The sequence below is a fragment of the Cetorhinus maximus genome, chromosome 4 (assembly GCF_964194155.1).
Source record: "Cetorhinus maximus chromosome 4, sCetMax3.hap1.1, whole genome shotgun sequence".
In the NCBI taxonomy this organism is placed as follows: domain Eukaryota; kingdom Metazoa; phylum Chordata; class Chondrichthyes; order Lamniformes; family Cetorhinidae; genus Cetorhinus; species Cetorhinus maximus.
Window position 1 is genome coordinate 62,929,053 of NC_135882.1, and position 12,062 is coordinate 62,941,114.

Below are 12,062 nucleotides of genomic sequence, written 5' to 3' on the forward strand. Positions count from 1 at the left end.
AAAAGACTTTTGAAATTCAATGAGTGTTTTAAGAGAGTAAATAGAAAATTGATCGACTTGATGGCTTTCCTTCAAACACAAAGACACTACCTGACAAGCCACTTCAGGTGTAAACAGCCTTGGACTTCTTGGACATAGCAAGTGGTAAAACAGAATTCAAAACTGTACTGGGATTACCACTTGCCTTAGTTGGAACATGATTTGGCGGTTTGAGACAGTTGCTGTCTTGGCATTCCTGCAAAAGACATACAAAGGCAGGGCAAGCCACCTACAACAGAGATCCATCTTGAAACAGCTTCAGTGCAGCAGAAAATAAATTGCTTGCAACAGGGACAGAGAAAGGCATCCAGGAACAGTCAAGTGGTTCTGCTGTAAGCAACAAGGCAGCTAAAAGTGTCACAACTGCAGAACAGAAGGCACTTCCTCTTCTCCCTGATTCCATCTACAAAGCTCAGCTGCTAAAGCAACTCTGGCAATTTAACAGTGGAAGCCATCACAGCTGCGGAGACAATCCCACAACTTCAAAACTTCCACTTCAGACAACGCAACATCTCGACTTCAAAACTATCAGGCCTGCACTGAACAATACAGACTGAACAGGATCTGTGTTTTATAAGTATTCTTTTTATCTTCAACCATAACTAATCTGTGTGTGTGTATGTGTTAGTCACTTTTTCTTTTCAAGTAACTTCCAGAGCAATGGTGTGAAATAAACTAACCTTTTCAATTAAAAAGGCTTTGCTGCTGGGTTATTTTAACTTGAGTTTCTCACTCCAAGAATGTACACACTAACATACAAATATATTATTCACAGGTGACTTTGGGGAAACACCTCTTAAAGCGTCTGTGACGATTGTATGCAGATTCTTTGGCTTTGCATTGATGTCAATGATTCAAATCTACTGCTAATGTGAGTCTTCAAATGGGAGTGTAGTCCAAGTCAAGCAAGACATTGTCGGTTGTAGTGAAGGTATCATAGGTTGTCATTAGCTGATAGAGGCTCCTGCCATATACTCCTACAAACCAGTCTAGTTCGCAAAAATATGGTCCATACATTATGGTCTAGAAATCTGAACACGTCAGGGATGAACACTACATGCGCCTGTTACAACTCAAGTCAAGGGGGCAGGGTGGGCGGCAACTTAGTGAATGTAATTTTTGGTTTTGTTACACATTCAGTGGCCACACACCTGTAAGAAGAAAGTCTTGTACTTATATGGTGCTTATCATGATCACCAGAATGTTCAAAGTGCTTTACAGCCAATGAATAAGTGGGTAGGAGGGGGGGATTTGATGTCTGTGACACCAATTAAGGGCTGTCAGCCCTTAAAAGGGGATGTGCACTGTGGCTGTAGACACACCAGAGAAACACTTGTGTGTAGGGCTCTGCTCCTCCTCCCTTTCTGGCAGCTGTGCCTGCTCATGCCTTTCTTACCACTGCCCTTTATTCTCCAGCCCAAGCCAGCCCATACTGTGGTTTCAGCCAAAATGACAGAGACAGTCTCCAAAAAAGTGCAAGACCATCAAATTCTTGCTCTGTCAAGACAAAGTGAACCTTCCAGATTGAGGAAACACCAGAAAAACATCCAGAAGTTAACCAGCATGAAATGATAAACCAGTAACTAACCTTCAAGTACTGGGTGATCGCTTGAAATACTGATTGGCGAGGGGGTCTTTTTGCCAGTTAGCACCATTGGTTGCTGGCAAGTTCAGCAAATGGTGAGTACAACACTGGGGTATTCAAAAATTGAAAATGGGTTTTGCAAGCTGCACAGCAAACATTATTTAAATAACCTCAATGTGTGCTAAGGCCAGTGCACTGAATTCCAGCTAGATATGTGTACTGTTTTCTGATTGCCAAACGTGACATTAGGCTGAAATTCTAGGCCTAATGTTTTACTACAGGAGGGAGAATGCTCCAGCATACTTTATAAAAAACAAACATTGCTTCCACATTTTCCTTCTGTAGCATTAAGTCTTTCTGATGTGAAGCATGCAAGAATAAATGCAAACTATTTACACTTTTCTTCGCTCTGATTTCTACAATTTGTGAATCCCTTGATCATAACAATTATTTCAAATGCTTTTACATATTGCTCAAGATCAGTTTTGAGTCTTGTAACTGTCATTTTAGTGACCCTGCAAAATTCAAGCTCTCATCTATCAACTAAGCCCCCTGTTCCAGGAACGTACCTCATCTTGAGTCAGTTCAACAACAAATAACTTACATTCCTGTGACACCTTTAACGTAGAAAACATTCCAAGATGCATCACAGCAGTGTGGGGAATAAAATGATACTGAGCCAAAGCAGGAGAGATTAGGATCAGTTCAGCAGGTGGTATGAGAAAATGGAGAAGATATAAAGAAGTTTAGGGAGGGAATTTTAGAGGGTGCAACCTAGGCATCTGAAGACATAATTGCTAATGCCAAGACAAAGGGAGAAGCTCTGTGAGTCAGAGGAATGGAGTATTGCGGGGGTGGGGTTGGAAGTCAGGAGGTGACAGAGATAGAGAGGAGTAAGCTATAGAAGAATTTAAACACAAGGAAGAAAATTGGGGTGATGTGGAGCTAAAGTATCTACGCAAGGAAGGGTGATGGGCAATTGTGGAGCTTTTGATCGTGACAACCTTTGACCTGGAAGCAGTGCAGCAAGAAAATTTGTAGTTTATTTAAAATGTTTGTGGAATCTGTAATTGTTTTTAAAAATGTTTGTAAAGGACTTTTAAGAGTTTGTAACTGTAAAGACATTAATTGTAATTTTCTTGAATAGTAGGAAATACTGCTCCATGTGACCTGGTGATCTTTCACCTGGAAGCAGTAACAACGGGAAGTTTGGAGTTGTTGGAGGCACTGTGCAAGTTTGGTAAAAAGGTGTAAATAGCTCAGATATTCTAAAGGGCTGGATGTTTTATCAGAAATGAGCAAACTGTGAACCAACGTGTTATTGGTTGGTCGATTAAAAAGGAACTCTGGAAAGCTACACCATCACAACTGACTATATTGCAAAGGGGATGGAGTATATAAGTACAGGGCATGGTGAGACCACACCTGGAGTAGTGTGTATGGTTTTGGTCTCCTTAAAAGGAGAGACTTGCATTGGAAGCAGTTCAGACAAGGTTCGCTAGATTTGATTCCTGGGATGAAGGGGTTAGCTTATGAGGAAAGTTGAGCAGGTTTGGCCTATACTCAATGGAGTTTACAAGAACAAGGGGTGATCTTATAGAAACATAAGATTCTGAGGGGACTTGACAGCATAGATGCTGAGGTGTTTCCTCTCGTGGGGAAATCTAGAACTAGGGGGCCCAGTTTAAAGATATGGGGTCTCCCATTTAAGGTGGAGAGGAGGAATTTCATCTCTCAAAGGGTCATTTAGTCTTTGGAAGTCTCTTTCCCAGGGAGCCATGGAGACTGGGTCACTGAATATATTCAAGGCTGAGTTAGACTGATTTTTGATTGACAAGGGAGTCAAGTGTTATTGGGGACAAACAAGAAAGTATTGTTAAGGCTACAATAAGATCAGCCATGATCCTATTGAATGAGGAATAGGCTCTTCTGCTTCTATTTCTGATGATCTTATGATCTGTCGTGACCAGAGGGAGAGCGGGCTCGTAGAAGTATGCCTTGTTTATGATAATTGTACTCGTGAAACTCAGAGGTGAAGGCTGCTGTCGGGTAGGAACCCTGAACTTATGCTCTGTGAATAAAGAACAGCATATTGCGGAATTATTTAGCTTATGTAGTGCCACATGGCTGCAGGGAGTTGTGCGGATGCTTGTGGTTGCATAAGATGCATCCTTCTTGTATCGGCTATTTAATGTGAAATTTACCTTTTTATTTGAAGTATCATTTGTCTGTTAATTCATGTTTAATTTATGTTGGTTCTGATTCATGTTAAAATAAAAGGTACCAAAAGTGAAATTTTGTTGGTGATTTCTTCATTTGGAGGTCATTCAGTAAATGTGTTTATTTTGGTTTATGGATCCCACACCAAACCCGCCCCTAGCGATCGTAACAATGCCAACAGTATGTTAAGTACTCCCAGGAGAGATATAGTCTTATAACAACATGAAAAAACATATTCTATTGCATCAGCCTAATTTTTCCCATATTACTCATAGAGTCATAGAGGTCTACAGCACCGAAAAAGGCCCTTTGGGTCCATCGTGTCTGCGCCAGTCAAACAAGTACCTAACTATTCTAATCCCATTTTTCAGCATTACTCATCAATATGACCTTGCTAACTAAGAACGATAATTTGGTTCTGAACTGTAGAAAATTTTATGCTATGGAACTATGCCATAAAAAATGAGTTGACTAGTCAAATTCATTTTATGTGGGATCTTTACAGTTCTGAAAGAGAATAGATTTCATTCCAATAACATGGCCTTATTGCAAACATTAGTAATCAAATTCACATTAACCTATAATGAAGTTATGCACTGAATTACATAAATTTTAAACTTTGTTCCAACTTAAGTACTTGAAAGGCAAAATTATATTTTGCATTAACTACATCCAGGCAAGTATCCAGCCAATTTTTCACTTAATAAGCAAATGATTTAACATTACATGTACAAACTGATATACAGAAGGTGAACAAAAGATAAGGTTAAAAGGGTATCATTTCAGAAAATGCAGACTATAGTCAGTAATCAAAAAGCGATAGATATATAAAATATTTCAACTTATATTAGAGAGAGATGGTGTAAGTGGTTTTCTTTTCGGACATGCTGTAATCGCCGAAAACGATGTGCTATAATTGGAGGCTTAATTAAAAAGACATTCACATTTGTTCAATGTTTAAAAAAGTGATTTAAACCTATGTTCATAAATACAGGGAATCTCAAGAGGAAATAATTGCAATAATATAAAATTAAAGCATGCTGCACTGCACGTAGTTTTTAAAAATCCCGTTTTGATACAAACTACTTTCATCCCTTTAACATACCAGTACATCCCATGCGAAGAGGGGCATCACCAACCCTCAATATCATGCTTTTCAGCCGATATTCTTCCTGTGGGTTTAGCTGAACATCAAGACCACTTACAGATTCTGCACTGGTGATGATGGAGCAATGTTGGTCATGCCTGTGTTTAGTTTTGAAAGGTTTGCTTTATTTTCTTAGATTTTAAATCATTTCAGGCAGGCTAACCAAGGAATATAAATGAGTCTTTATTTCTAAAGCTTTGACCTGGTTGTGCAATTTTCATTGACAAAGCACAATACTGCTGCATTCAGACACTATACAGCATAACAAAAGATGAGCAGACAATTTGGTCAGCAATCATCCCCTTTAATGGGCAAGTTCTCAGACTTGGCCCCAGAAACATAAGGCGTACTAAGAATCAAAAGGGGACAATTTTCCATTTAAAACAAAAGACAAAGCAATAAAACATTCATCTCAATAGGTAGGGGGAAAACAGAATTCAAAATGTCCACTTATCCATTAGTAACCAGCATTTTAATGATAAAATATGAAGTGACTTGATAAATCCAAAAGAACTTTCAATTTAATTAGCACAAACATTACAAAAACTTCATTATACAATTATAAGCAACCCTACCTACTACTACATTATGATAAATAGCCAGTAAGTTAAGAATGACTTACCCAACTTTACACACAGGTTTATTCTATCATAAGAGTAATGTAAGTTGATATTAGTGCAAGAGACATACTGTTGGAGAATAAGCACCCAACAGAAAAAGTACTATGTCACTGGCTATTAAAGCAAAGTACTAAATAAATAAATACAAGGCAGCTAGTCTTGTTCTACAGCCAGTTTCACTTTTGATGAATCATCTACACAGAGCAAAGCAAACTCAAAATTAATACATAAAGCTTATAGTTTGCAAAATGTAATTCATCTCAATTTGCATCAATCATGTGATAGAATCCTACTATAAGTAAAAGAGACAGTAAAAACTGAGATTTCCTTCTTTACTCTGTCTTTGTCCTTTTCCTCCTTACCCTTACTGCAGGCAGACCTTTAGGCTCAATAGAGCTATGGATGATGGGCTATTTTCCCACTCCAGCGTTCAAAGGAACACATCCAAATAGTATGGATAATAGGTGAAATGCTGCCAATCTTTCAATAATAGTAAATGCAGGATTGTAATCAGCTAGTAAGAGGCATTCATGGCTATCAGAGGCTGTTAGAAAGTTGAGGCTTCATTGACTTCGGGTTACCAAGCAGAGCCAAGAGTTTAGAACAGGCATCTGAAATCATTAATTTTAGTTATGAAATGCAACATGACAAGAAATGTTATCACACAAATCCTCTTGTTACCACTAACTCAAGTTCCAACTGATATTGTAAATTAAAAGTTAGTACAATATTCAAACATCTTATTGTACTACAGTAAAACACTAAGAGATTGCATTAAAGTACTATCCAAAAAATAAAAGATTTAACCATTGAATTAAAACATAAGAAAAAATCAGTATCATGCAAGTTTCTAAATTCTCAGACATGACAATATAAAAGCTTAAACATTTGTAAGACAAGATATATCCAGACTTGAATTAAAATGGACAAAGTTTCATCTTGCATTTCAGAAATCACAACATTGATAAGCTGTGCAATCTGGTGCTAAGCATTCAGTGACCATTTAGGATTATTATGGTAGTTGGAAGCAGCTTTTGATTACAAAATAAATTCAAGAAAATAAAGCTAGCAAGTTATCAACGGGAGGCCCTGTGTCATGATCTGCCAGAGCCAAACTAAGGAAGTTTGCACACTCCAGAGACTTAAAAATTGAAACTATTTAGCAATTTTAAATATAAATACAAGCTTCTTTAATTGTAAATAGCTTCTAATTCTGTTTCAGAATCTTTTCCTGATCACTTTCCTCAATGTGAATAGCTTTCCCTGCCAGTTGCCATTTTGATTCAAAATTGCTCCATTCCATATGAATGAAGCCTAGAAACCTACTGTGTTGGATCTCCAAGGGGCGTAATATTCTATGTCAGCAGAGAAGAGGTGATAGCCAAGCTGCATGAATCTAAGCAGCTTTTGTGGCTGAAGTCAAATATAATAATGCATACAAAGTGGTTATTGCAACAATGCATTATAAAAGGATAAAATCTAGATGGTTTGGAGCCAAAATGTACGAATGGCATTAGGAAACCATATACAAAACATGCCAAGTGTTACAAACATAACAGTTAGCCAACTCAACTAAATTTCATAAACATATTCCTACATGTTTTAAAAATGTATTTCTTCCTTAAAAGTCATAGAGCCACAGTGAATTGATTACACAGATAAGGTGGTTTGTGGTTAAATTCATCACTGCTTGAGCAGCCACTGGTGCAAATGTATTAGGTGTACGAACGCATTACAACTGTATTAGGTGTACGAATGCATTACAACACTGAGTGTTGGGATTTGGACTGCCAACTATAATTTTACACTGAGCTCCTGATTTCAATCAGGTTATATAGAGTGATGTTGAGCACAGGCATGTACCTGAAGCCTGTAAATATGTTAAACCTCAAAATAGCTCTACATACATGATCAATGTATGCATGATTAGAATTCAAAGTGTGTTAATGCACCTGAACATGCTAAAATATATGGGATTAAATGCCTCCAGAAATTAACAGTATAATTTCGTATTGCCACTGCCTTACAGATTTCAAACTATTTCCTGTCAGTTCAGACACCCCGCCACCCAAAAAAGCATCTTAAACTCTGGCTAGCAAAGGTTTCAACTCTTTTCAATTAGAATTATGATAAACCTCAAATGTATTTTGTTACTTTTGCAGCACACACTGTTACATGCCCTCTTACTACCTTCACTGGTTTGAAATTAAGTCTAAAGAACCGCTACTTTTAACATCTGGCCCAAATTTTGACCAAATAACCCAAGCCAAGAGGCTACTAAAGCTAGGTATTCTAACATAGCCAATCATGTTCCTTTGGAGCACAATCTACAAAATGCTTCGGAAACACAAATAAAGGTATTTTTATAATGGATGCCAGTTTTATGCAGTAAAATTGATGAGAATATGGCAGTATTAAAATTCCATTGCACATACAAAGTCTAGTTTAACTGTTTAAAATTTTCCATACTATACAGGATAGCACCCAGTTAATTTTCTGAAGTATTATTCAGCTTAAACAACACAATTTGAACACCTGTACGCAAGATAAGGTAATGCAAAGATTAACTGAATTGGTGAATTCTGAATTACAAAACCAATTTAACTTCACATGTTTACACCTGAGATGTGAACTTTAGTACAGAGGAGAAAACTGTTACCTGTGTGTTTAAGAAATTAGTCTTAGCTGATGAGATGTAAACTATAATGACTACACATGTGTTAAGCCCATTAACTACAGAAAAATAAGCAAGTAAGGCTGGGCAAAGATGTATTTGATAACTGAAGTAAAATTTCAGGAGGTGATGCATAACTTTTGATGTTGTTAGTGTGCAAGACCTTATTTACTGCTTTCTTGTTTTAGTCAAAGAGGCCTTCCATCTGCCATAGGAATGCAATCAGGTGCACCAGGAGCTAAGCTTAGAGCTGGCAGAATCACTCCAAGGCAGGTCTTATCAATAAAGCTTTGACTGCTGATAAAGTACGATACATATTTAAGATAAAAGCAAAATACTGCAGATGCTGAAAATCTGAAACAAAAACAGAAAATACTGGAAAAACTCAGGAGGTCTGACAGCATCTGTGGAGAAAAAGACAGAGTTAATGTTTCCAGTCCCTATGACTCTTCTTCAGAGCTCTGAATAAGTCATACGGTCAGAGTCAGAGCTTTGAAGAAGTCATACGGTCAGAGTCAGAGCTCTGAAGAGGAGTCTTACGGACTGGAAACGTTAACTCTGTCTTTCTCTCCACAGATGCTGTTAGACCTGCTGAGTTTTCCCAGCATTTTCTGTTTTTGTATACATATTTAAGTTCTTTCATATTATAACATTATGACATGGAAAAGACTTGAGTTTAGGATCCAACTGTTTTTGCCCAAAACAGAAAAGAACGACCCAAAATAATTTATTTGCAAATATGATACAGGTGTGGTTGTTGTAGTGCTCTACTTTGAATTCAGACAATACTTTTGTTTAATACAGGAGAATCCTGCGTTCTATGGCTTTGCGGCAGATAGGGCATTCACTCATTCGATCACCACAAAGCTGACATGTCCCATGTCCGCAGAGGAAGATCATGTTCTTCAAGCGATCCAAACATACAGGGCACATGGTCTGAAACAGAAAACACCAAAATTACTAATGGTTGTCTCTACTCCAGAATATCAAATACCCTGTGAGCATTTTGACATAACATTACTTTAGCAGTTTATCTTGCATAACATCCCATTTATTGGTATGTATTGGGGTTATACCATGTATTGGGGTTATAGCAAAGTGACTGTGCATAACAGGAATTCTGTTGCACATGTCAAAAACTTAACGATGAAGGCTGAACGAGATATTTGCCCAAGTATTAAATGTGTTAAATTAGCTCAGTTTGAACTACTAAGTAGTTATTGCCTGTTTTGATTTTACCGTGTTACAGCAATCTACTTTCTCCTGTTTACTGCATCAAAAATATGCAAGTGCTTCTCGGAGGCAAGATGTACTCAGTAAACCAAACTAATCCCATACCATTTTTAGCCAAACCAACTGAATGCCACAAACATTTGGGCAGAAATTACTCAATAGTACTATAGTAAAAAGGGACAACATTACTTTACATTACAATGGCTTAAACAGCCTTAATGAAACATGGGACATGCAGCAGTCATATCAGAGATGTATATTAAAGAGGCCTCGTACATTGCTCTAAATCCATGTTTTCTCAGAAATGCATATCTCTGTACATTTGGGGTGGCAATGATTTTAATTCTAATTTGATAATGTATATTATTTGCAGTAGATATAGTCCAGAGAAATGCTTAACCACATATAGCTACATAACTGGTGGCTTTTTGCTACTTATGAGACCAGTAAATGCTTCAATTTTACAATTTTTAAAGAAGTTTCAATATCAAACTTGCTACTTCTTCTTGTATGACCTACATGGATATCTGTCACCATGCTCAAGAATCTCCGAAATAAGTTCTAGAGAAATCCACACAGGTTTCACAATGGCTCTCTGTCTCTTCCTTAATATAACAGCCTCTTTCTGTATTGACCTCGAATTGGAATGTATACACTTTCTAGCACTGGGCATACAGCCTGTTTTTGGATAGTTATTTTGGGTGCAGGGTAGCAATAGCTATATTGTAGAAACTTCTCCTCACTGTATAGAGGTACTGTTAGAATTTAACAAGTTAATATGACACAGCTCATCATGATCTCACACTGGTTGCCTACTGCTTATCCAGTTCAGACTATGCTACCATTGGGGCATTGGCTTGCAGGGTTATCCCTATTCATATCCCATTATAAGCTAGGATGGGTGGATCAAACATCAAGTGTACTGGGATAAAAACAAAAATAAAAACAAAAACAAAAAACTGCGGATGCTGGAAATCCAAAACAAAAACAGAATGTTCCTTAGCACTTGAGAGAAAGAGAAAAAGTTTCTCGTTGAGGCCTCTGTTTTTGTTTTTGATCAAGTGTACTGGTATTGTTGGAGCCAGAGACCCCAATTACTGTCACCTAATTCATATTACAAGTCTTTAGTTTGTTAACATACAGTTAGTGACAATAGGTTTCAGCCCTTGCTAGGCAGACAGCAGTTACAAGAAACTCTTCATGACCTTTCTTTTATTCATTCATGCGATGTGTCCGTCGCTGGCTAGGCCAGCATTTAATGTGCATCCCTAAATGCCCTTGAGAAGGTGGTGGTGAGCTGCCTTCTTGAACTGCTGCAGTCCAGGTGGTGTAGGTACACCCACAGTGCTGTTAGGGAGGGGTTTCCAGGTTTTTGACCCAGCGATAGTGAAGGAATAGCAATATACTTCCAAGTCAGGATATTGAATGGCTTGGAGGGGAACTTCCAGGTGGTGGTGTTCCCACCTGTCTGCTGCCCTTGTCCTACAAGATGGTAGTGGTTGTGTGTTTGGAAGATGCTGTCTAAGGAGCCTTGGTGAGTTCCTGCAGTGCATCTTGTAGATTGTACACACTGCTGCCATTGTGCATCGGTGGTGGAGGGAGTGAATGCTTGTGGATGGGGTACCAATCAAGTGGGCTGCTTTGTCCTGGATGGTGTCAAGCTTCTTGAGTGTTGTTGGAGTTGCACTCATCCCGGCAAGTGGAGAGTATTCTACTGCATTCCTGACTTGTGCCTTGTAGATGGTGGACAGGCTTTGGGGAGTCAGGAGGTGAGTTACTTGCCACAGGATTCCTAGCCTCCAACCTGTTCCTGTAGCCACAGTATTTATATGGCTAGTCCAGTTCAGTCTCTGGTCAATGGTATCCCCCAGAATGTTGATAGTGGGGGTTTCAGCAAAGGTAACACCATTGAATGACAAGGGATGATTCTCTTTTATTGGAGATGGTGTCAGGAAGATACAATAATTCTCATAATGTTATTGGAATTTATTGTAAAATAGTGGTATTTATTTCTGTAAATATATGTGTGTGTGTGTGTGTGTGTGTGTATGTGTGTGTGTGAGAGAGAGAGAGAGAGAGAGAGAGAGAAAGGGAGAGAGAGACTTAATTGGATTAAAGACAGCTGTTCTGAAGGCTTTGATGTAAACATGAGGGAAATTTAGAATGTAAAGTGTAAAAGGGCATTTGTATTTTTAAATAAACTAGACTAGATTGTTTCAAAGGAGTCAAATGTGTCACCTAGCCGGGTGAAGTTTAGAAACAGTGTGTTTATTTTTCCCAAAGATTACTGGTAAAACCTAGTGCTATGAGAGATTTTTATTATCAGGAAGGTAAAATCCAATGACATAGTGAAACAATGGGTATTTGCATTCAAAGGGGAAAATATGTATAAAGGAGTGAAGGCTGTGTGTAAGGTGTGAAAAGCCTTCAGCATCTATGCCTCAAGCTGCTGTTTTCAAAGAACTGAAGTTAAGAAAACTCACTTTGAATTTGACTGGTTCAGGATATCACATTTCTTTGCCTGGGTCTTTTAAAAATGTATGT

At 38.1% G+C, this 12,062-nt stretch overlaps 1 protein-coding gene across 3 annotated transcripts in view; it reads right to left on the reverse strand.

Annotated features, from left to right (window-relative positions):
• Positions 1 to 5,158: 5,158 nt before the first annotated feature.
• Positions 5,159 to 12,062, reverse strand: part of mib1 (MIB E3 ubiquitin protein ligase 1) — a 187,280-nt gene continuing 180,376 nt past the window's right edge. For all 3 annotated transcript variants that reach the window (XM_078540225.1, XM_078540222.1, XM_078540223.1), the window contains exon 21: positions 5,159 to 9,221. In XM_078540225.1, the coding sequence (XP_078396351.1) occupies positions 9,081 to 9,221 (141 nt within the window). In that variant the 3' untranslated portion in view covers positions 5,159 to 9,080. The remainder of the gene's footprint in view (positions 9,222 to 12,062) is intronic.